The sequence below is a fragment of the Alternaria ventricosa genome, assembly GCF_023758065.1.
Source record: "Alternaria ventricosa strain BMP 2768 chromosome Unknown scaffold_22, whole genome shotgun sequence".
Lineage (NCBI taxonomy): Eukaryota > Fungi > Ascomycota > Dothideomycetes > Pleosporales > Pleosporaceae > Alternaria > Alternaria ventricosa.
In genome coordinates, this window is record NW_026055702.1 from 265,345 (window position 1) to 291,588 (window position 26,244).

Consider the following 26,244-nt stretch of genomic DNA (forward strand, 5'->3'; position numbering starts at 1 on the left):
TAAGTAGAGTAGTTACTTCTTTATATATTAGTTAAACTATAGCTTAAGTAGTAATATTAAAATAGACTCTTTGTAGAATAAGAGTATCTATGCTAAGAAGTATATTAGGTCTAAGTTTAGAGGTAATGTAGGCGCGTACTTTCTAAAGAGTAAATACGCGCTTACTAGGTACTATAGTAGAGAGTATATATAGAGTAATATACGCAATCTATAAAGTAGTATAATTACCTAGTCTAGCTTCTGTATATTAGATTAGAGTTAGTAGTTATTTCTACTTTACGTTTAGAAAACTTGCTTTAATAAAGCTCTTATCTACTAAAGTAATAGTAGCGCTAGTATTAGAGTAGATAATAAAGTTTAGCTCTTTTCTTAATAACTTTATATAAAGCTTAAGCTTATACTAATTCTAGAGTATTATTAAGCCTTTAATAGAAGAAGAGGTAGTTAACTTAATAATTTAAATTGCTTTAGCAATTTAAGCTTTACTAATAGGCTTTGTCTATAGAGAGATCTTTAGCTTCTTAACTTTATCTAAGTTAAGAAGTATTATAGTAAAAACTTCTGTAATAAAGTAGTCTTTGCGAATATACTTATAGAGAAGGTTATTAGACCTAAAGCTTCTATTATAATAAGTGCACGCAACTTAGTAGCTTTCTTAAGTTAGAGCCTTTAACTAGCTATAAGTTAAGGTTCTAATAAACTATTATTCTTCTTTATTATCTTTCTTATTATTCTTATTAAAAGTATTAACTAGTTTTAGAAGTTATTTATAGAGCTTATAATATGCGTCTTAGCTTACTTAGATTCTTAGATTAAAATTATTACTTATATTATTATAGCTGTAACTGTTCTAGAAGAAGAAAGTAGATTCTTTAGAGTTAGAGTAGTACACTTTTATAGCTTATTTGTAGAAGTCTAGAGTATAGTCTATTAGTATATCTTTATTAATAGACTTACTAGATTAGACGTTCTTAAGAGTATAATTATAGTACGCGCTTTATATTCTTCTATATAATTAGTTTTAGTTACTAGGCTACTAACTTTCTAATTACTAATCTTAGTTAGCGTTCTTTCTCTAACTATACTAATTATCTTACTCTTAGAAAGTATTCTGTAATAGATAAAATTTATACTTATTTAACTAGTTGCAACTATAGCTATTGCTATTACCTTAAGAGGCGTTTTACTAGTAAGAGTTAGAATAGCTATAGCTATTACTACTATTCTAGTAGTTAGAATTTTAAGGCAAATAACTACTCTAAGAATATTTATAACTACTATAGTTTTTATATACTAAGTTATTACTACTTTAAAAGCCTAAACTACTATACTAGTAATAGAATATAGACTTACTATTAGTAATCTTATTCTTAAATATATTAATAAGAGTATACTTCTATTCTTTAATTATTATAAGAAACTAGTCTAAAGATATAGTAGTAGTTAGTTATAAGAGAAGAATATAGATATGTAAGTCTAAAAGGTTCTAAGCGTAAATTACGTATTAATTATTATTATTATAGCTATAGCTAGTGTTCTAGCAGAGACACTTTACTTTTAGATACTATTCTACTAGAGAATAGCTATTAACTATATCTTTTAGAGTATAAGTTTATTTCTAGAGCTAACTTATAGCCTTTACTAGTTAAATATAGAAGAAAGTAAGCTTCTTCTTCTAGCTATTAAGTCTATTGCCTCTAATAGCTTTAAGGCAGCGTTCTACGCTAAAGTTAGACTAATACTAAAGTTAAGCGTTTCTCTTAAAGCACTAGTAAAGGTTATTTTATATAGTATATTTAAGTATAGTTCTAGAAGTAATAATAGTCTGTAAAGGTTGTTCTAAGATAACCTAAGAGTTAGTTCTTAGAGAGTAAGTAAGTAAGGTAGAATAGGTTAGTATACTAGCATAATTAGAAGATTAATGTAATAGTACAAGAGTGTAATAGTACATTTAGTAGAATAATATAATATTATAAAAAGTTAAGAAAGAAGTATAATCTTTAGATTAAATACTAGAGTCTTATATAAAGTTAAATATACTAAGCTATAAAAGTTTAGTGTCTAAGCTATATACTTAATAAGAGTTATACTTATAGACAAGCGTATAAGTAATTATAGATAAGTAGTAATATATCTTACTAGTTATTAGTCTAACTACTTATACTTATAGATAAGCGCTTATATAGAACTAGCGCTATTCTACTTATAAATAAGTAGTTACGTAACTATAGCGCAGTTTCTGTACTGTAATTCTATAACTATACTACATAATTCTTTAAAGTAATAACGCTAACCTCTAGGTATTCTCTAGGTTAGATTATAATACTATTCTTCTTCTCTATAGATTTGTTCTTAAATTACGTAATAGATTTATTATTTCTATTAATAACTAAGGCTTACTCTATATTATAAGTAAGGTAGTTGTTATATTTTCTTTCTACTAATGTTGCTTACGCCTTAGCTCTAAAATTACTTAAGCTAACTATTCTACTAAAGCTTCTTATAACTATTATTTTCTTAAAAAAGTTATTTATCTTATTATACTAGATTCTTATCTAAAGTATACTAAGTGTACTTAGTTAGGTTAGGCATGTATAAATATATTCTAGAAGTTCTTAGACTATACTTAGGAGAAGTACTAAAAGAAAGTTAATAATAATAAAAAGTTATTAGTAGTAGTAATTTTTTAGTTACTATAGAATAAGAAAATTCTAAAATAGGTAGAGAAATAGGCGCGTAGAAAAGCGCTTTGTTTAGCTTTAGACATAAAGGTAGCTAGTAAGATAAAGATAGCGTAGAATATTAATTATTCTACTATATTAATTAGCGTTGCGTTCTCGCTAACTATATAGGCTATAATAAGTACACTTAATACTTCTATTACTAAGCTTAGTACTTCTAAAGGTGCTGTTAGCAGTTTATAAGGTTTATATCTAGTTTCTATATATTATTACTATTATTGTATTCTAACTATTTAACTAGGTACTCTATTCTATTATTACGTTATTAATGTTTAAGAATTTATTTAACCTTAAAGATATTATCTTCTTCTATTTTAAAATAAAAGGTTTTCTAGAGTAGTGTTTTAGAATCTACTAGTTCTAACATATTAATATAGAAGTGTAGATAGATTTTTATATTAGGTAGAAGGTTAAGTATAAATATAACTAGTCTCTTCTAGTTAAGAATTAAAAATAGTTTAACCTTAACGTTGTTAAGCTCTTTATTAGGTTACTTAGTGCAGAGATTCTTTGTAAGCAAATAAACTTTATCTCTCTTCTTTAGCTAAGGTACTATTTTTTATTTCTTATTAATATATAAAATGCTCTAGCGTTATACCTTTTTAAGTATTACTTTAAGTAACTTATGTACTATCTTTAGCTTATTAGTAGTAGTAATAGCTACTTCTATTTTCTAACTAGAAAAAGTACGTATAAAGAGATTTAGGTGTCTTCTATAGTTTGCGTAGAATAGAGTCTATCTAGTAGACTTAGAAAGCTTATTATTATACACTATTTATACTATAGGTAGTAATAATACCTAGTTATTCTATTATTTATTAATATAGATACGTAGATAGGCTTTTATTATATAATTTATTTACTCTATCTATCTATCTATCTACAGGTAATAAGCTATAGATAGCTTTCTCTTAGTTCTAATAGCAGCTAATAAGGTAGTCTAGAAGTTTAAAGTAAAAAGCTTATCTCTATTACTAATAATTAACTTTAGAATACTATAGTATTAGATAACTTAATTATTAATAATATATATAAGTTGTACTACTATAAAGTTCTTATAAAAAGTAATATACTTAGCTTACTTTATAAAATAATCTACTACTATAAGAATAGTATTATAGAATATTTATATTATAGAGTCTCTTAAGACTAGTAAGCCTATAACAAAGTTTATAGAGATGTCTAACTAAGGCTAGTTAGGTAGCTCTATTGCCTATATTTCTCTATAGAGTGCGTAGGTACTATACTTATTCTTCTAATAGTCTGCGTACTTAGTAATAAAAGTAGTAATTTTATTCTTTATATTTAGAAACTTGTAGTTGCGTTAGATAAGTTCTATAGTTCTAGTAATACTAGAGTAACTATATATAGAGTTATTATAGTGTTACTTAATAATTACTTCTTATAATTCTTCTAGTACCTTACTAGTAACTTATAGTATTAAGTTTAGCATCTTAGCTAGTTCTAATAACCTATTATTATTAACCTTAAGTATTGTAGTATCTATAATAGATTTAGTTCTAGCAATATTATATCTATAGCTAAGAGTATCTACTCTACTATTATCTTTTCTAGGTATATATATAATTTTAAACTTATACTAGCCTAATTTCTCTAACTATTAAACTTATTAGTAGTTAAGTTTCTTAGTAGTTATAAAGTTAACTAAGTTCTTGTAATCTATAAATATAGTAAGTTCTAAGTAGCTTTTAGCGTATACTCTCTAATATTCTAGATATATAATAATAGCTAGAAGCTTCTTATTATAAACGTTGTATTATTCTTTAGGCTCTAAGAACTTGCGTAAGTAGTAGGTAATTAGATACTATTTACCTTTGTGTAGCTAGCTAGCGCAGCCTCTAAGTGCAAAGTCTAATACGTTAGTTTTAAAACGTAGTAGTTATTCTAATTAGAATATACAGAAGTATAGTAGTATAATACTTACATTTTTTAGCGTCTAGAATATACTTTCTACTTTCTTACTTTATATAAAAGGCGTGTTCTTTTATATTAGCTTAGTTAGAGAAATAGTAATTTTAGAGTAATTCTTAATAAACTATTAGTTAAAGTTTAGAAATTCTAAGAAGAACTATATCTTCTTAACTATAGTTAGTTAGAGCTATTTCTTAATAAGCTTAATCTTTTCTTTACTTATCTATACTTTGTTAATACCTATAATATAGCCTAGGAAGAGTACTTCTATTGCGTAGAATATACACTTCTTTAGCTTAATTTATAAGTTATACTAGTCTAGGTACCTTAGTACTATGTAGACATGTTTAACGTAGTCTTCTTTATTCTTAGAGTAAATAAAAATATTATCTAAGTATATAATAATAAAGATATTTAGGTATATTCTTAATATATTATTAATAAGTGTCTAAAATATTACTAGAGCGTTTGTAAGCCTAAATAGCATAATAGTGTATTTATAATATCTATATTATATATAGAATACTATCTTCTATTCTTTACCTTTCTTTATTCTAATAAGGTAGTAGCTGTCTCTAAGATCTATTACTATAAAGATCTTAGCTTTTAATAGTTAATTCTATAGTTCTATAATATTTAGTAGAGAGTATTAGTTCTTAACTATAATATTGTTAAGTTTCTAATAATTAACGCATATTCTTAGTAGGTCTTCTTTCTTCTTTAGAATAAAGAGTATTAGAAATTCTGCTAGCAAAGTAGAAAGTCTAATATAGCCTTTCTTTAAGTTAGTTTCTAGCTTCTTCTTTAGAATATTAAGTTCTATTTCTAATAAGAAATAGATTAGTCTAAAGAGTAGTTTTTTTCCTTCTTCTAGAATAATCTTATAGTTCTATTCTTAGTACTTTAGTAAGGTATTACTATCTACTACTTCTGCAAAGAGATGTTTAAATTCTTTATACTCTTTTAGAATACTTAGAGTTACGTGTTTCTCTAGAACTCTAACTTTATAACTAGAGCTATCTTTTCTTATATCTATTAAGTTAAACCTTTATTACTTAAAGTTATTCTTAGTTAAGATTTATTATATCTGTGTAATTAAGTTAATCTCTCTCTTATCTACTATCTACTTTATGCGATGCGCAGAGTTACTTATAGATATATCTAGTCTATAGTATTTAAATAAGAGCTATCTTATCTTCTAGTTAATTTATAGGTTATACTCTTATAACTAGAAAAGTTCTAATATAATATTATAGGTAGCTACTTCTAAGACGTCTAGGTCTATTATTTTCTAATATTCTTAGATATAGAGCGTTACTCCTGTAACCTTGTATATAATAGTAAGTTTACCTAGTATAGGCTGTCTACTAGTAACGCGTAGTAGGTAGCTTTTCTTCTTTTAAGTTAGAACTAGTCTAGCTAGTTCTACTATAGCGCTTAAAATGTAGCTTACGCTAAATTCTAAATCTACTAATACCTATATCTATACTCTATTAAGCTATACTAAGAGCTTAATAAGTCTAAAGAAGTCTAATAAGTTAATCTTCTTACTAGCTCTAGGTGTACTAGTCTTCTATCTAAAAAAGACTACTAGTTATATCTATAGAGTTTCTTTGCAAGTATATAGGCGTTATATTTAATATTAAGGCACGTATACTATAAGAGTTAATTACACTTCTATACACTTCTATTCTTATATTCTATCTATACTATTATATATATCTATAGTGTTTTCTATAGATTCTTATAACTATAGAAGTATAGCTTCTTTCTTTTATCTTATAAATGTACTAGGCACTTATTCTTTAGGCAGTTATACTATCGCTTCTAGTAATAGACTACCTTATAGCACGTTCTAGAGAAGTAGTTAGTATTAACCTTACTAGAATAGTAAATAGTGCAATAGTTATGCAAGCATATAACCTATATTAGTTTAACGTATTATAAATTATAGTAGTCTATCTAGTGTTATTCTCTAACACGTTCTTATTCTAGTTAGTTCTTATATTATTACTTCTTTAGTTGTAGTGCTAACTACGTTAGTTATTTCTCTTTAAGCTAGTTTAGTTTCTAAGCTTATTCTCTATCTAAGTAGTAATAGTTATTATCTTTCTATAACTTAACTACTTTGTTAACCTAGTCTAGTTCTTTAGGCGTTAGTAGAAACTAGTATATATTCTTAGAGACATCGCTCTTAAAGTAATTTACCTACTAGAATAGTTTATAAAAGTCTTATCTTATTATAGCTATAATATTAGGTGTTTTGTACGTATAGTTAATATTAGGTTTATTAAGGTACTATCGTAGTTAATTATTCTATAGCAAAAGCTATAGTATCTTATTACTTAGTATAAATAGTATTACTAGCCTATTATTTTACTAAAACAGTTCTATCTTACTAAACTTAGTCTAGTTAATCTTAGTTACTTTAAGGTTCTTAAAGAACTTGTTCTTAAAAGCGCTTACTTTATCTAAGGTAGTGTTTTCTAGTATAATAAGAGTTAAATTCTCTAGTCTATTAATTACACTATCTATATAACTATTAATATTGTAAACAGGTCTAGTAATAATATTCTACTTCTTATTCTAGTAGAGGTCTGTAGGTTATAGAATATTTAGCTATTATACTACCTTACCTTAGCTCTTACATTCTTGTGCTATATAATCTAGTTTACTATAGGCGTAGTAGTTAAAGTTCTTCTTCTTCTACTTCTTATTATAAAACTTAGGTTGTTTAGGTCTTTTATTAAGATTGTTAAGGTATATAGACTTATAGCTATTAGTAGCGTATAACTCTAGAATTCTAAGTACGTAGTTTTGTAGACGTTCTTAGTTAGAGTACAAATAGTAAGATTTAGAGTAAACCTAGGCGTTTCTATTTATATTCTCTAGTGCTTGCATTCTCTACGTAAATAGTTATTCTTCTAGCTTTAGTTTATAGAGTTTATTATTAATATAAATAGCTTTATTCTTAAGTTCTTAAAGCGTATTAATACTAGTTCTACTTCTTATAAGTTCTGTGCGTACCTAGAGCTTAAGACCTTACTTATACATCTATATTAAAGCGTTATTATTCTAGTTAATAACTACCTAGTACTATTAGAATTAGGTAGTATAATTAGTAGTAGACTACGTCTAGCGCAGCTATTAAATCTTCTACTTAGTAATTACCTTTTTCTAGTAGAGTAAGAAGACTTTACACATTCTAATCTTAAAAGCATTCTAGTCTTTAACTAAGTACTTATTATTATTATTCTTAATAGCGTTGTCTATGTATTAATAAATAATTAGCCTAGTCTATTCTCTAGCGTTACCTTATAGAAACGTAGTAGCCTAGATAACTATATTATTATTATTAACTTTATTGCCTTTAAGGTAGAAGTAAGTATCTACTTAGAGTAGCTAGTCTTTAAGCTTATAGCGTTCTCTATAGTAAATATTAGACTTATTACTTTTGCTAGTAACTTTTATAGCGTAGAAAGCAGAGGTATCTATCTTAGTATTACTTATCTTAAGAGTATTTAAAGTGTAAAGGTTATTCTAAAATAACTTAAAAGTTAGTTCTTAGAGAGTAAGTAAGTAAGATAGAATAAGTTAGTGTACTAGCATAATTAGAAGATTAATATAATAGTATAAGAGTATAATAGTATATTTAGTAGAATAATATAATATTATAAGAGGTTAAGAAAGAAGTATAATTCTTAGATTAAATACTAGAGTCTTATATAAAGTTAAACATACTAAGCTATAAGAGTTTAGTATCTAAGCTATATACTTAATAAGAGTTATACTTATAGATAAGCGTGTAAGTAATTGTAGATAAGTAGTAATGTATTTTACTAGTTATTAGTCTAACTACTTATACTTGTAGACAAGCGCTTATATAGAACTAGCGCTATTCTGCTTATAGATAAGTAGTTACGTAACTATAGCGTAGTTTCTATACTATAATTCTATAACTATACTACATAATTCTTTAAAGTAATAACGCTAACCTCTAGGTATTCTCTAGGTTAGATTATAATATAGTCTTAGCTATATTAAGAAAGTTCTAAACGTGCCTATAATAAGTCTTACTAGAAACGTTAGTAATATCTTCTAGATAGTCTTAGTATTTTATATTAGAGTAAAAATAACTAATTATATTAGCTTAGAACTTAAGAGAGCTGCTTATTACTTTAATAATAGCGTTATCTTTAGCTATCTTTACTTCTTATAGAGTAAGTGCGCGTTAGTTATTAGTAAAACCTAACTAAGAGTGTAGGCTAGAGAAGTTAGGTTATATAGTAAAGTTACTGCTAGACACTATAGAGAAATAAGGCTGCTGTAATATAGCGCTAGCTTACTAGTAGTAATTATACTTAATTATTAGGTTAATAATAGAGGTACTATGTATATTAGAAGTAGAAGTAGGCGCTAGGCTGTTAGCTCTAGTTATATATAGATTAGTATTACTAATACTATATCTATAGCTAAGCCTAGTATATAGATATTATAGAATATATGCGTACTAAGTTTAGAAAGCGTTATTATACTAACTAAGTATATTTACTATTCTATATTTAAAAGCTATAAATATATTTATTATCTTATTCTAGCTAATAGATTTATAGTAATATTATAGTAAGCTAAAGAGTATTCTACTTCTAGTAGATAAAAACCTTCTACTATTATAGTTCTACAGAGCGTTATAGAAAAGAGGCTAATATAGGTAGCTTAGAGAAGCGTTATAAAAAGTAAGTTAGAGTGCTTAGTTCTGTAGGCTAGTAGTAGTAGCAGCAGGCCTACTAATATTATAATAGCTGTCTATTCTAGCTAGAGAATATATAGCCTTAGAAATCTAGTAGTTCTCTAGTTATAGTTATAGAGGTAGTTACATCTTAAGTAGTACTATATTTAAATCTATTAGAGTAAGTAGATAACGTTTAGCCTAGTTATATAAGGTAGTAGTAAATCTAGTAAATAGTGTAGAGACTAGTCTTAGTTTAGAATGTATAAAGCGTAGCGTATAGAAGAAGTGTAGTTAGTTTATTACTAAGTACTAGTAATAGAGCTATTTCTTAAGCTATTATAGTAGTAAGCTATACTCTAAGAAAGTAGATTCTATATCTTACTAAGCTACCTTCTTTTTACTACTCTATTTATAAATTTTCTTAGTAGGTAGCTGTATAAGTGCGTTTTATTTAAGTAAGACGTCTTAAAGGTTAATTATAGTAGTAGAGTTAAAGGTAGCGTAGTCTTTAGGCAGAACTTTATATTAAAAAAGGTATACTAGTTACTATAAAGGTACTTAGAACTCTATATATAATAGAGCGTAGCTCTATACTTATAAAGAGGTATAGCTAGACTATTATAAGATAGCGTAGCTAGAAGAGCGTAGTATATTTAAGTAAATAGACCTTAGTCTAGTAGATAGACTACTTTAAGTATAAAACTAGTAAGGTTTAGTAATAAGTAATATATTACTATAGGCGCCTTAGAGTTCTAAAGGTATCTCTTAGTAGGTCTCTACTTAAGGTAGTTACTAGTTACTAAGAGTAGAAGGTAATATAGGTGTAGTATAGGCTAATACTTAGTTATAGTAATAAGAGCTTATAGCGTATTACTCTATAGTAGACTTAAAAAAGTTAACTTTTTTTATAAAGTTCTTGCTAGCTTTACGTAGTCTCTTAGAATAGAAAAGCTAGATAGAAGAGTAGCTTAGTTATAAGTTGCTTTTAAAAAATAGTTAGCGTAGGCTAGAAATAAAATAGGTTTCTACTTTAGAGAGAATAATATCTACTTATAGGTAGCCTTAAAAAGAGCTAGAAACTTTAAAAGTTTTAATAATACTTTATACTATCTATAAGACCTATAATATAATAGTAGAGTAGTAGAAGTTAGTCTTAGTAAACGTAATAATATTATAGATATAGATAATAGTATCTTTAGTTAGAGCTAGTAGTTATATTAGGCTAAGTTCTTAAATATAGGTAGAGAGTTAGGCAGTAGTTATATAGTTAGGTAAAGTTAGTACTAAGAATTAGTACAAAAGTAGTACCTTAGAAGAAGTAGTTATATTTACTAAAAATTTATAAGCTAATAAAGTAAGTGTTAGAAAGTGTAATTTAATTACTTACTATTATTAGAAAATATATTTAATACTATAGTAGAGTGTAGAAGAGAACCTATAAAGTAAGTAGTAGAGCGCTCTTTATTTTAGTAGAAATTTAGGTAGTAGTTCTTTCTACTAAGCTAAGTATATACCTACTAGGTTTAGGTAGAAAGGCTTATCTATAAAGTTAGAGCTTACTATCTCTAAAGTTATAACTTTTTAAAGAGTAGTTTATAGTATTAAAGTTTATAAAGTAGCTAAAGTATTAGTAGGCGTAAATAGTAGTTCTATAGTAGTTATATTTTACGCTAGTAAAGTATAGAAAAACCTACTATTACTAAGTATTACCTACTATAAGTTTTTAGTAGTGCGTATACTTAAGAGAACTATATAGTATAAAGCTTTATCTAGTGTAATTATTTTACGTAAACTAGTGTTTAGCTTAATCTTATTATTAAGGTTATTTTTAAGAAGGCGTTACTCTATTATAGAAAGAGGTAGTTACGTAGCGTATAGTAAGTTGTAAAAGTTACTAGAATATATAGCTTATACTATTATACTTAACTTATATATAGTATTATAGTAGTAGTATTATAGAGGTTATAAAACTTAGTTTATAGCGTAGGGACGCTTATATAAGAGTATTAAGTGCGCTAGTAAGTAGTAGTAGTACTAGAAATAATAGCCTAGTATAAGTTATAAAAAATAATAGTAAGCTTAAGTAGCTACTAAACTATAAGATATATAGGTAAATTAAATTATTATTATAAAAGCTACTGTGCTAACTACTAAGGAAGGAGAGCCTATATACCCGTGAGGTAATCACGTGACACTCAGGCTAGACAATGCTTCTTCCGATCGCCTAATCGAAGGCATAATTATCGATCAGCTACCGAAGACCTTTGCAGACTCCCTCCATGTATGCCAACGGCTTGGTATCCGATTTATTTGGATTGATGCATGCTGTAAGCTACACTTTTCCGTAATTATGGTGTACCGTGTATGTAACTAAAGCTCGTATATCTAGGCATCAAGCAGGATTACGAGGAAGATTGGAAGGAAGCAGCAGCAACAATGGCAAACATCTATGAACAAGCCCATCTTACCATCGCAGCTACTTGGGCTGCCAATAGCGACTTTGGTCTGTTCGCGTCAGATCGAGAACGATACAAGTCCCGCAAATTGAAAGACTACGAGCTCTACGTACGCGAGAAACACGACAGCGACCCTCGACATGCTACCTATTCACTAGATTTGCCGCTTATGACTAGGGCTTGGGTGTACCAAGAACGACGCTTGTCGCCACGAATGGTGTATTTCTGCAAAGACCAGGTAAGCCGGCTGTAGTCTCTTTCTGTCAACGTTTATAGTCTTTGATTGGCGAGATAACACTGGGATCTGTTGGGGGCGAATTGGTACCCGAGGCGGATCACCTGTTACTTCGTTGGGAATCTAGTACCGAACGCCTAACTCACCGTCCAGATATACTGGCAATGCCCCAATCTGTTCGCGTCAGAAAGTGGATTGATCCATGAAGACCTCAAAAACGGGCCCATCCTTGGAACTGACGAAGACCCAGTCCGCCGCTGGCGTGAGATTGTAACTGCATATTCTGGATTGGAATTGACTTATGCAAAAGATCGATTACCAGCTATCGCCGCTATAGTTGAACGAGAAATGCGACTGCGAAAAGCCGATACATACATTGCTGGTACATGGGAAAGCAGTCTGCTCATTGACCTACTCTGGTACACCAATGATACCACAGTAAAGCGGCTGCCACGTCTCTCAAATTCCGTTCCAACGTGGTCGTGGCCATCTTTACAAGCCATAATTTACTGGCATAGCGGAAAGATGGTGCCATCGCTCACCCTAGTCGAGATATCCTTTACCCGCCTTGGGCCAGCTCACGTTGGCGAAGTTATCGATGCTAGTATCACTTTGAAGGGCCCAACGTGTATGACTCGGCTAACGCATGTTGGCGAAACAGAAGACGAACTCCCCCGCCTCTGTATGGAGATCATCTCTCCTCCGTGTGAGGGCGCTGGAGTATTTATCCTGGACGGTATACCGATGGACTTTGATTGGACTACTGGTGACCGGCCTGTCTCGGCTGGAGATACGTTCCTCGTCATTCTGATCCATGTTTACTCTGATGACATGGCGCCTTGTTCGAGGGGACTCACGCTACGGCAGGTCTCCGATGACACCTTCGAAAGAATGGGATTCATTGAGATTTATCCGTTACGTGAAGGTCGAGGCTCTAGGCAGGACTACCGTGAGATGCTCAGCGATTTTGTCGACGCGCAACCCATTCGGCAGGTCAAGATTATTTGAAGAGCAAATAACGGGTTACGTATCTGTTTGGGCAGGCCAGATATCTGAGCGTCTCGAACTTCAACAACGGCATCTCACCTGGACGAAGGGTAGGCGAGACCCCTCTGTAATCACCACGAACAGGCCTTGTCTGCTCATTGCGCACATCTGGAAGCCCACAGTCGGCCTAACCTATGGCCAATAGAGGATATGGGGTTCGATCGCTACGGACGGACCAAGCTTCTTCGTGAAAAGCCCGCGTCTGAAATTCGTATAAGCTTTTGCAGTTTGCACATCACTTCAGACATCCCGAGAACTTTCACTGTTTTACCAGCCACCTGTTGTTCCAAAATCATCATAACCAGACATGAGCAAGTTGGCCCTAGGGCTAAAATCATGCACTCAGTCTACAAGTTTGCTCTCACCTGCAGGTCGCGCTTGCGACCATGTTTGCGACGATGTTGCAACTAAGCCACCTTCACTTGTTTTCGTCAGACCCCGCAAATCCTCACTCACCTCGACTATCGCTCTTAGCGCCCGTTATTCCTTCAGTCCAATTGTCGCGTTCCAGAACTTCTACTAGAACTTTTGCGACCCATCAAAAGCGATCGCAAAGATGGTGGAGCCAGCGGTCTTGCTGCGTGGCTCAGCGTAGTAAGTGCATCGACAGATTTTATTGACCTGACTAACCAGTTTTGACAGTGTCGACACCGCAAAGTTGAACAAGCTTCTGGAGAAACTTCATTCCGCGGACACCTTTACGCCGACCATGATTGCACAGTCGCAATCACACGCCTCCGCTCTGGCCGAGATCATCTGCTCTGACTACAAGATTCTCAACAATTGTATAATTCGACACGAAGCGTTGATAAGGAAGAGATGGATCAAGAAATCAGTCGCTCAGAGGAGTGAAATACTGCGTGCTACGTGGCCAACAATCGCTATCGAGCACCAACCCGACTTCGCTCGGCGACATCAAAACAAGCTATTCGAAAAAAGCGCTGGTCCAAAACCCAAAGAGCACTTTGACGTAATGCTTTGGCCGTTCATCAACCTGGAAGATCTTACGAAGCCAAAGTCTTTGCTCATCTATCTGAACTCGAGGGCCCGCAACCTACCCTGGACCTTTGTGACAGGCGAGGTTGATTTCTCTCAGTATGGCGTCCTGTGCTCCGACTGCAAGCCGCGTGAGATGTTCGCGACTGTGCGTTCCATGCCCAACGCCGACCCCACAGTGTATGGCCAAGTTCGGACAGTGCATAGTTGCCGTGGCCAAGTCGACGGGGATTTGATTCATTGCGATCTTATTCAAGGCCTTCAGATGTTGAGAATTCAGCAGCGCATCATGAGCTTTCTCGTGTCGTGTTGCCGATGCATCTTGCACGACATGACAGAGGATGAAATGCTGTCTGGACCAGTCTTGGAAGAGCCGCCAGTCTCGGAAATCTTTTTACAAGTGGATGGCAGCCATGCCAATCTCTCCGACACCATCGCGATCGCGCCCTACATCAAGCGAGGCAACCTTGAACTTGCCAGACTCCAAGGCTACGTCAGTGCGATCTACAGTGAAGCTAAGGATCACGTACTATCTTTGAGAGAAGATCCTTCTTACCTTGCAGACACGATCATCGACGTCTCGGAACATGCCTGCGAGCTTATTACGGATGCGCGCGATCGGATCGATCCAGGTGTTGATGCCCCAGAGTTTGTGGGGAGGGTCGTAAGGCACATCATCTCGCAGTCATACCAGAGGTTGATAATGTGGTTTGAGGTCTCGTCAAGACTAGATCAGCTTTGTTTGCACGCGCAGAATGGTACCGCTACCAATGATCAGCTACAGAATGTTCTTGATTTTGAGGCATTACTTGAACGCGCTCGAAGCTGCCTACTACGAGAGGTTACTGGCACCAGTACGGCGTCACCCACGATGCGGAGTTACTACAAACGCATAGTGTCCAGGTCAGAAGACGGTCCGTATACATATATCGCCGCCAGCGAGAAATCTTCTACCCCAACCGAGGCCGAAGATTGGATGCTGAGCGTGTTTCATCGTCTGCTGAATTTCAGTCAAAACGACTCTCGAAAGAACATCACCGGCTTTGCGGAGATGCACGGAGATGAAGAAAGGAGCATTGACATCGATCTTCACGCCACAATGGACCGCCTAGATACTCTGTCACGTAAACACCGGAGCGCGCGCGCTATGCTTACAGCTCCGTTGTCGTCCCTCATCAGCCAGCTCTCTATCGTTGAAGAGTGTCTTCATCAGATTCAGCTATGGAAAAGGTCGTCAGAAATCTGGCTACTTCTTTGCACATCCGGTCTGACAGCCACAGAGTCGAACAAGGGAGACTTCTCAACAGATTGGGCTCATAACATCAATGCCTACAACGTACCATTCTATTTGGTTAACCCGGCGCGAGGAACGCTACGCTATCCCATCGATAAGCCGCGAACCGCTCATAACGTGAAGATGATGCAAGAGTCGGAGTCAAACCTTGACAAGTTTTGGAATTGTATCGACTCCTTCTACGAACGCAAGACAGGTGTTGCGCAAGTTGATGTGGTTCGCCAGTGTCTCCTGGAAGGTGGTGAGATGCATCGCACTGTCCCATGGGATGGCCCAAGCGTCCCCAAAGACTGCGCCAAAAGCATGGAGTACAATATCATCAGCAACTACGACCACGATATTGCACTACAAATTACTGGAAACTTCGATAAGCTGGCCACGCGAGAGAGTGCCAAGCAAAAGACGCGCTGCCATGCTCCTCTAGATATCGAGCCAGCGATTCAAGTTCAAGACATCCGTCCAAGCCCGGAAAAGAAGCCCGAACGAATCTACTGCGTCGACAAGCGTGCCCACAAGGTGTTCAGGACCCTGTTCCATGTCCCTCTTTCAGATTCTGGAGAGACACCAAAGGCAATCAAGTGGGACGACTTCAAACGCGCCATGATTCGGGCTGGCTTCGCTGCCGAAAAGCTCCAGGGCTCAGCCTGGCAGTTTACTCCTTGTGGTTCTACGGATGTCGTTCGTGGCATCCAGTTTCATGAGCCACATCCCGACAGCAGCATTCCCTACATCATGGCTCGGCGTTTTGGAAGGAGGCTTCAGAGGGTATATGGCTGGCATGGTGGTGTGTTCAAGTTGGCTTGAGTGGGAAACGAAGCGATGAACGGAAAACTTGGCCAGGGAAGGGATGCAGCTCGTGCGACACACCCACAAACGCGTGCAGAGTACTTTGCTTCTCTTTGCGATGGTCTTCTTTTCTTTCTATTTGGTTCGTTCGTTCCAGAGACGTTTTGGCTCTACATGCATGGCTACGTTTTTCAACGTTCGAGTCTGAGACTCACACGCTGCAAAGAGTGCGCACAGGCTATCCAAAGTTCATCATCATATTTGCGTCGTGGTTCAGCATCGGACCGCCAAAACGTAGCAAATCCAAAGTTTCATTGTAGCTTCCATCTTGTGTGAAGAGCCTTAGCATCAGTCTACTGGAGCATCTCTCCTCCAAAATGTGTCCGACCTTTCAGTGATCACATCTCCGTCGTATCTTCTTCCATAGTATCACCAACTCCCTGGTTACACTGCGATCTCATGCGCGCCAATAGCCATATTCTCGAGACAAAGCTTTTTCGCATCCTGCTTCAGCTGTGCATCATTCGTGTTCTCACTGAGCAGCCGTAGGCTACGGTCATGTCGGACTGGAGCTTCACCAAGCTTGCTCAAATCGAGGATGTAACTCGCCGCCTAGATACGGAGCTTAGCCGCGGGATAATGACCTGACAACGCCGAAGGAGCATTTCCAAGCTTGAAGGTGTGAAGCAAACCGCGGACTGTTCCAATCGCGCATGCAATTAAGTGATACCCTTGTTGAGAGCAGGCGCCGCGCGCGCCAATGCTCACCGGTCCAGGAGCCTTGTACATGTAGTCGCCGCAAGTTCCAAGTCGTATCCCTCGCGTTCATCAACCTTCCTCGTTCACTCGACCAAAAGCACCTATCGCGCTATCAACCCAATCTCCCAGGATACATCGCATCTATAGACACGACGCTACATCTAGCGATTTCAACTTCAGATCCCTTCGACATAGTGAGCGCGACTGGTGAAACAAAAGATGTAGCCTCTCTTGACAAGCGCCATTCAAGTGGCACGTTGCGCTGCAAGCTCTCCACCTCTGACACCTGACTGGACGTCGGTTTTCGGACATTGAGTTGGCGCTCCAAATCCGACGGGGGCGTCATGTCTGAGCGGCTAGAGTGCGCACGATCTTGGATGACGCGAACAATTTGACTGAGCACTGCGAACTCAATCTTGAGCTTGAAGCTGTAAACAAGTGATTTGAAGGTCGTCTGTATCATGTAGAGATTCAAGAATTCCGTCGTAAGTAACGCGGTGTCCAAAATCAGCAGGAGTATGCTCATTGCGACGAGCTGCCACATCCACTTCCGGGCCTTTCCGTCGAAGATGACGCGCATTAGCTTGCGGGTTTCCCAAAGGTAGATGCAGGATATTGAGATCTCTTGGATGGTGAAGAGAGTCATTTGAATTTTCTCCATGACCATGTAACCGCGGAGATATCGCTCGGGGTGATTGGTGAATAACCGTAGATTCAGGACTACGGTTGGCACGCAAAGACATACTGCTGAAACAACAATGACCCAAAAGATGAATCGCAGAAGCCTGAGGTTCGGCGATATCAGATTTAGGCGCGAGTACAGAACCATGGATTGTCCGGGAACCATCAGTATCCATCCGAGCGTAAGGAGAGTGTTGTAAATACGAGGGTTATGCGCGACGCTGTTTTGTTTCATCCATGCCCCTGGAGACTCAGTTAGCCATCACCACTGGAACTCTAGAAGCTTATGCCTACCTGTCGCATACGGCACAATGCTGAGTGTGTTAACTATCAAACTCCAGAAGTATAGACCAGTGTACCGTCTGAATACGACGAAGATGAGGATTATGAGCTCAATCGAGTTGTACCACGCGATGGCTGTGAATGCTGTCATTGCCCGAGGAAGAACGCGATTGGTGCCGAACACGTCGAAGTTGGCGCCGGTGATGCCATTGGCATTGGTGACGTTCACCATCTTGTCGAGATTGCTATGTAACTGGACTTGAAGCTTTGATTGAGTGTTCCACACACCACATTATACTTCGTAGTTGATAAGCCCCGACATCTCCATCGACCGCACGGAGTGTGTGATATTGAAGCCACCGGCGCAATGTAAGCATGTGTAAGCATCGTTGGATCTGGTCTAGCGTCACCGCATACCGCTATGTTTGTGTTACGTGTTGGCCATGTATGGCTGCCAACACCAGATAGGTCAGATAAGGCGCGCAAATCGATATTGTGTATCGGAGTACTAGATCGTAGAGATACCGAGCGGTGCTGGCTGACACATCGACGTGGCTGCTGCGTGGAGATGGAAGCGAGCACCTACCAGCCTATGCGGCAGCCCGAAACGGTATGTTAAGCCTGTCGAGACCATCTTACACAGGAATTCCGAACCAAAGCTAGAGGATAGACAAATGGATCATAACCTATCATTGAAATGTAGTAGACTTTGCGAAGCTATACTGATGATCATTGTGGGGCGGGGTAAAGGATGCTGTAGCAAAGCAGCGTTGGAAGCAAGACGCAGTGGCCAAAGAGTCTGCGAGGATTCGCGGATAGGGTGATCGTGTCCAAACGGAAGCGCGCTTGGTCGTTTACTCGCGTTGTAGGTCGACGTGCATCGCAATGGACGGTGGGATGAGGGGATCGCGTCGCGTCGCGCGTCAGGGGCGGACACATGATTACTCAGATATGACGTAATACTCGATCCACAACGAAACTCCAACACGTCTCTCCAGCCACCCCATCTCAAACATCTTTCACGCGACGACACCATCTCCAGGTCCTACAATCCATTGCCGCTGTTTCTATCCTGAGAACGTCCGACTGACCGAGTTGACGTAAGCGAAGTGACAATGGGCCGCACGCGTCGTCTCATAGCACGCTTTGTCAAGCAGCGGGAGAGGAAGGGCATGATGCCGATGGATCACTGTTGAGGGTCTAAGCCCAGATATATGGCTGGGAGTGCTTGAAATTCTACCTGCCTGGCCACAATCATCCCTAGGCCACCCATACGTAGGTGTGTGAGCGGAGAAGTTTCTAACTGTCCCGTTCATCTTTACACATTATCAGTCTCATTCCATGTCATCTACGGATCGTGTCTTCAAAGTTTATCACCACTTCTCCGTATTCCAGCGCCTCGGTAATCAGGTCAAGAATAGTAGCATCTTTTCTATCGTTCTATGAGCTACAAATCGGCGTCGTCGCTATCTCTACTACGAGGTTTTCCTTCAGTCATCTCAGGGCTGCCTGGAAAGGGCAAAAACGCGATCCTCGAGCGCTGTTTCGCCTGTGAGGTGCGCTATGTATCCCGAGGCTTGACGTCAGAGAGATGTGTCTGTATTGTTGCCTGTCTCTTTCACTTCCTTAAAGCTACCGCTTTTGTGGCCGCTTTTGTATGGTGACTTGCTATTGTCGATGAGAAGTTGTAGCTTCGTGTCTCGCACTTATAATTTCTGGGAGCGCTATCTCTGATTGGACGTTGCTGGATCTTTACGCCTGGAATATCCTATTTGGGTAGATCACGTTCGCACGTTTTGCTATTATGACGCATTCACCTGGACTCAATCACGCATAGATATTACTGGCTCAATGAAAGTCGGTATTCAGTCGCTGTAGTCCTATAGATCCCTGTCGCACGCGATATCTTGGCCAAAGCGTCGCTCTCACGACCTTCTAGTCACAATACCCCGCTCAGTCACATCACACCGCGAGTCTGACCTACTTTCTTGCAATACTACACACATTTCTTCTGTCAGACACCTCTTTTCCTGTCGACCTGTATCTTCTTGCAATGGCTACCACCAACTCTGCCCCCGTCTTCTCATCTGACGGCCCCTTGTCCCCTCATTTGGTTGAGTATCTGGAGGCCATGGAGGAACGCATTGTTTCCCGTCTACTCGCCGCGCTCCGCCCAGTGTACGAGGCTGGCGCGCTGGAACAGATGCTCGCTAAGATGATACCGGTCGTCGTTGCTTCAGTTCAGGAAGCGATGCGCGCCGAGATATCACCAACGGACAACAACACCGTAAGTCTTGCGTCGCGTGATGAACAATCACCAGACTGACGGAAAATAGACCCCTAGGTCGAGACCTCGTAAGGCTTCTCGCAACCAGAGATCACGCCGCTCTGCTATTGTCGCGCGGTCACACTTCCAGCAGTACGAGAACGTTACCGGGCAACATAAAGACGTGTTCGAGGAACTTTGTACCGCCTTCAAAGTTCTGAAGCCTCACCAAACCTTCGACGAGTACTACCTGGATGTCGCGAGCAAGAAGCCCCTGCCGTCACTTTCGAAGGCTGAAGAGCGCATCCTTCTCCATGAACCCCGCGTGGTATCCATTCTTGAGTACGCCAGTAGTACTCCTTTACCAGACATCTCCAGTGACGAGGAATTCTCCGACGAATCATCTGACGACTCGTCGCTATTCTCGTCGGTCAGCAGCTACAGCACCTTCACCACGGAGGCGTCACTGTCTCCTGAGCTTGACCAAGCCATCGGCAGAGTTGAAGACTCCGCCAACTTACAAACTGATATCGATGACGACATGAGCGCCCTTGCCGAAGTCAAAGTCTGTCATGATGCAGTATCGGCAGAGCTATCATTCACCATTGAGCCTACATGGGCCCCCCAGAGTAACGGCGGTACGGCAGATGCGCCTGTTACCGAATACACAAACGACGATGGCAACGACCAAAACAGTATAGTCCACGTTGCCGCCGCTGGTGTACGTGAGAACCAGCCCGACACTCATCAAGAGACACACTCGACAGATACCACAAACTGCGATGTCAGTACTAGTGGGCTGTTGATCGTCCTTGGAGCAGCATCGCAAACCGAAGCGATGGAAGTCTGCATCCCAGAACTTACTCATTCTCGTCCGGTCGACTCTCAAAACATGCAGGAAGAGTTCAGCCAGACCATGGACGGGATAGAGTCACAGCCAGCTTCTCGCGATATCTCCAGCGTGGTACAAGGCGATATGGACGATGTCCAAGTCACTAGCCGCGTGGATACCGAGGAGCAAAACATGGTTGACGCGCCCCCGCCTGAGAGCACTACTGAATCACGAGCGAGATCCAGGGTCCAGGCAAACACAAGCAATCATTGGTCGAATGGCATGGTCGATTACCTGCTAGAACTAATTCCTGATCTTCACCTCGTTCTGCAACAAGCTCTTCCACAGATGGTGCAGGAGAAGCAGAAGAACCGAATTCGGGACGAGATCTTTGACTATATCCGCGAAGCAGAGTCTGCGAGAGGGCTGGCCAATGACCTCGAGTTCGCCATGAAAAACAGGTTGATGACCAAGGCAGAATACAACAGGGTGAAAGAATATGCCCAAAAGGTTGCTAAGAGCCATCATATTGGCGCCCCCCAGACTGCTGCCAATAGTACCGCGCAGTCAACTAGTCTCTCCGCCCCTCCTGAGACTTCGATCGAAGATCGATTCATCCGACTACTGATCGAAGCACGCAGAAAGACGATGAACAAGTACGAGCAGAATAAACTCAACTCTGCCTCAGACATGTTTGAAGGCCAGTTCAACATCTCATTTGAGAAATCATCAGACATCGAAGTCATGATGGATTATCTCACCAAACAATCCCGGTTCCAAGCTTGCGATAGCAATGGAGAGCCGATGATAGACGTCGAAAAGACCGTCGAAATTGTACGAGCTCGCGTCGAAGACGTGAGTCCCCTTGGAAGCGAAGAGGTTGTCTGGAGGTGTATGGAAGCTTTGGCCGCTCAGGATCTCAAGGCTGAGAATGAAGCCCTCTCTGATAAGATCAGCTGCGCCATTCGCCAGAGACATCTTCAGGAACTCTTCGAACGTATTGCCGAAAGGAATTTTGGGTTGTACACCGCGAAGAACATTCAAGGTGGCCTGACCTGGGACGAGATGAAGGATCTTGCGAAGAAGGAGGAGCGCCACTACTTTGAGCTCCACCACCATAACCGATCCAGGCGGAACAACCTATCAACCTACCGGGAACATATGGATAACAAGATGAAGAATTGGGGCCACAGGGACAACATGAGAAATGAGATTACTCGTCGAAGGGCCGCTCAGAACCAGGCTCTAGGCCAACCCCCTGTCACAGATCCCGTTGGTGGGGTAGACACAACGGTTCCCTTTAAGGGAAAGCGCAGCATTGCTGACATCCCGCACGATGACAACGAGCAAGCTCAAAAGCGGATGCGAGAAGAGCCCGCTGAGCCCACTGAAGAGCAGGAGCGTACTGCGACGAGGAAGAGGGATGCAACAGGGCCTGCTGACTCTGAGAGCAGCGAGCGCGTAAAACGGAGTCGTGACTGAGTTCTTGGAGTTAAGGCTGTATTGCTGGACGGATTTCCTTTATTCTAGTCGGTGTTCTTTTGTTTTTTACTTATTTTCGCGGAACCCATGAGGTTGGGTGCCTTCGGGCGAAGAGCACCTTTTTGGTCAGCCCTGTTTTTGTGCTTTTGGTGTTTGCGTTCGATTAGAGATACCCTAGCGAATGGAAATTGGAAATGGCCACAATGACGTATTGTGATGCATTACGAAAGCTACCTTAACTTCTACTTCTATTCATGATGTCCAAGATACCGCTTGTGACCTTCACGTTCCCCTCCGGACTACATGAAGTGTTCTAGTGACCCTCCTTGTGCTCTGTCAAATACCCGTTGCGCGACGCCTTTACCTGGATTTGATTCACCGGCGTCGCCATCCGCTCCTACCAAACTCTTTTCAATCTCATATCAGTTCTAGTCTTCTTTCGCAATGTCGGCTACAGTCCTCGGAGTGCGGGAGCAATCAAGTCCGGAATACTGGCGCTCCAGGACCCCCTGGAGCTCAACCAACAGTCCCTGACATGGCAAAGGATGAGTTCCTCGTTTGTGTGCGGATCAGCCAATTCTTTGCTGGGAGTGGTCTGCGGGTTGTTGATCTGCGCTCTGTGATGAAAGCGAGCTACCCTCTCACAGTAGTCTCTCGAGATTTCGCCGTTGTAAAACGGCGCGTAATCGAAATGCGAGACCGGAGTAATCATTACTCGCAACGGACTCTCCACGTCTTCAGCGTCGTAGTCGTCGTTCGGCTGGAGATTGTGTTTAGAGTCTTGCGCCATGAGAACCAGAAACAAATACAACATCGCTGCAAGATCGTTCCGGTCAGATGCGTCATACTGCGGGTCAAACATCCAATCTCTGTCATCTTCAAAATGACAGACTGCAATCTCAAGGCCTCCCAAATTGTAACAACAGATCATGGCGCGCCAAAGGATCGGATCGGGGATGACCTGGCGAGGGAAGATGCGTGAAATTTTGAGCATCTGGCGTGATAGATAATAGATGGGCTGATAGCCGAATGGCGGGGTGTCGGATGCATCCCATAACACGAGTTCACGGGCATTCGTCTCTCGCACCGCCCGAGACAAAACCACGCGATCATGGTGGTGGTTCGGTAGACCGAGCCCCTCAAGCAGATACTGAATCAGGCCGATGATGCGCGGGGTCCATGCATTCTCATAAGCCTCTCGAACATCTGGCTCGAAGGCATTCGTCATTTGTATCCATAGCGTGACCAAGAAGCCCTCCCTGTCATGTACGTTGAGTGGCCGGAGTATGCGTCCAAGTAAAGTTTGTTCGTATAGTTCAGATCGCTCCCGTTCCAGCTCTGCAAGTTCAGGTTCGGGATCTGCTCCGAATAGAATGCTTCTGCACTGTGGACAAGTGCCCTGGGTGTCCGACTGATTCAGCCACGCCTCCAGGCAGATCTTTCCGAACACATGTCCACATTCGCGAATCTGGTACGGCCAATGAGCGACATCGAATGGCTCTCTACAGATGCTGCATTCGGCGAGCTCGAGCCCATGGGCGAGGAAGTCGGCGCAATCGCTGAACGTGGCAGGGGCCATTCTTGAGGAGTCTGGCGTCGGCGAAGAAATGTGGTTGAGTAGTCGTGCGCGGGTACGCTCGCGCGTGTATCGTAGGAGGCAGATAAAAATTGCGGGAGGGTGGTAAGAGTTGCGAATGCGGGCTCTCTGTGAATGAGCACAATGGTTTGGAGCTGTATTTGTTGTTGTTAGGTCACCGGCGCCGCGTATTGACCGTCACGCGCTTCTCACGACCTAAAAAAGGTCATAGCGTGAATTAGCAAACGAAGCGATGACGTAGAGGGACAATAGTGATTGTTGTGAAGTTGTACTGATTGTAATATTGAAAAATCGAATGCTAGTACGCTGGAAATGAAGAGAAAAACACAGGTATGTATGATACTGACTGAACGCCATGTATGCTATGCGACCAGCTAAGAACGGCGCCGAATGCGAATCGCTCAAATGCATAGATCTAGCTGCCGGCGTGGCCTGTAGGACCCTGGGAAGTGTCTGTAAGTTATTAGCGTTATGTTCACAACCACCCCTCTCTAGATTAGGATACTCACAATCCATAGTGACGAAAGCGCGGTCGACCTCGTTCAGGCCCTCTAAACAGTACTGCAGGGTCTCCGCAATGTCATGACACTTCCTCAACGGCGTCTCCTCTTTCATGAGCACATCGATCTCCACACAGACACCATCACCCGCATGGTAGCACTTGAGACTCTTGAAACCCTCGACGAGGGGCGAGAAGCGGTATGCCATATACATCATCTTGCGCTCCACACGGTCACTGGCCTGCTCACCTGTCAAACGAGTGACGTTCTCGAAGCAAGTGCAAGCCCAGTCGTAGATGATGAAAAGCGAAAGGCAAGCTGCGCCGAGGGGATCGAGCCACCAGACGCCGACGTGGCCTCCGATGAGCGGGAACAAGAGGGAGAGCGTGTTGAAGATAACGTCTGCTTTTGTCAGTCATTGCATTCGACGAGATGAAGGGAATGAGCCTACCAGTCTTGCAGTCTTGGGCCAAGGCCTGTACTTGTGTTGTCTTGACCCTTGCGCATCCTACCCAGATGGTACCCTTGACAACGATTGTAGCCACCATGGCGAAGATGGCAGCCGGTGGCAATTGAGACACACTGTGGTCACCACTTGGCAAGAGCTTCTTGACCGATTCTTGCAGAATCTGGAGGAACGATATGACCATGAGGATGGAAAAGACCAGGATGCCGATTGGTTCGAGACGTCGGCGACCGATAGGGAATTTCTTTCGCAGACCCTCCACACGCCAGCTTACAAGCTTGTTGGTAGTCCATATGATGACGGTGCAGAGCAAGTCAAGGGCCGAATCGACGAGGGATGCGATCAAGGATAGGGAGCTGGACCAAATGGCTGCTACACCCTTGGCCGCGAGGAGAAGGATATTTACGATTACGTTGATCTGTACCATGTTAGCTTGTGAAGGCTTGCTTCAAGTTTGGGACCTACATTGATCGCCCATCTCGCGTGCTTAGCGGACTTTGCTCGCTTGTTGCGCTCCTCCTCGGGTAGAAAAGGTTCCAAGTCCTCTCCGCTGTTACCCAATGGCCCCCGGTCTTCTGCCACGCCATCGCCGTCGACATCTCGTGGGTTCATACTATCGACGATGTCGTCGGCAAGTGAAGAGACAACCATGTCAACTTCGGCCCAGTCGTCCAGGCGCTCGTTCTGTTCCTCGTAGAAGCCGCGTACCTTCTTATTCTTTATAGATTTGAGCTGAGATTGGATGTTAGCATCTGTATGAGCAGTTCGGTCGTTTGCAACATACGCTTTCGTCACTCTTCCTGTAGATTTCGAGCGCTTCATGGTCGATGTTGTCGATCAACTTCTGTTTCATTTCATTGGCGCGGTTGTCTTTGACGGTCTGTTCGATCGCATCGCGAAATCTACGCTTCGGCTTGACGGGGGTGATCGCTCCATATCCGCTCTCCAGATCGACGCGCTGGTACTTGCTGAACTGTTCGACATTGTGGCGACGGTTGACATTGCCGTTGCTGTTGTGGCTGTTGAGAACGTTGCGTCTGCCTCCAACCATTCTGTATGACTTTCGGGCCTTTTAGGGGCTCTGGGGTATCGTTGTGAATGGGAGTAAGGAAGAGGATGCAGGCAAGGTTTGACAAGAGAGACAAGCATACAAGAGGGAA

The 26,244-nt window shown here is 40.0% G+C and overlaps 4 protein-coding genes across 4 annotated transcripts; 2 read left to right on the plus strand and 2 right to left on the minus strand.

The window, feature by feature from the left end:
- Positions 1-13,699: 13,699 nt before the first annotated feature.
- J4E93_009550 (uncharacterized protein) lies at positions 13,700-16,237 on the plus strand (the record flags this gene model as incomplete). Its single annotated transcript, XM_049347440.1, has 2 exons — positions 13,700-13,737; positions 13,786-16,237. The coding sequence occupies 2 exons, from the start codon at positions 13,700-13,702 to the stop codon at positions 16,235-16,237; spliced, it is 2,490 nt and encodes an 829-aa protein (XP_049195446.1).
- An 853-nt stretch (positions 16,238-17,090) lies between these two features.
- On the minus strand, positions 17,091-18,173 carry J4E93_009551 (uncharacterized protein; the record flags this gene model as incomplete). The annotated part of the gene is made up of 2 exons (XM_049347441.1): positions 17,091-17,902; positions 17,954-18,173. 2 exons carry the CDS (start codon positions 18,171-18,173, stop codon positions 17,091-17,093), a joined length of 1,032 nt encoding a protein of 343 aa, XP_049195447.1.
- Positions 18,174-19,994: 1,821 nt separating this feature from the next.
- J4E93_009552 (uncharacterized protein) lies at positions 19,995-22,521 on the plus strand (the record flags this gene model as incomplete). The annotated part of the gene is made up of 2 exons (XM_049347442.1): positions 19,995-20,228; positions 20,278-22,521. The coding sequence occupies 2 exons, from the start codon at positions 19,995-19,997 to the stop codon at positions 22,519-22,521; spliced, it is 2,478 nt and encodes an 825-aa protein (XP_049195448.1).
- Positions 22,522-24,533: 2,012 nt separating this feature from the next.
- Positions 24,534-26,135, minus strand: J4E93_009553 (uncharacterized protein; the record flags this gene model as incomplete). Its single annotated transcript, XM_049347443.1, has 5 exons — positions 24,534-24,571; positions 24,628-25,020; positions 25,070-25,502; positions 25,550-25,816; positions 25,869-26,135. The coding sequence occupies 5 exons, from the start codon at positions 26,133-26,135 to the stop codon at positions 24,534-24,536; spliced, it is 1,398 nt and encodes a 465-aa protein (XP_049195449.1).
- Between the last annotated feature and the right edge of the window lie 109 nt (positions 26,136-26,244).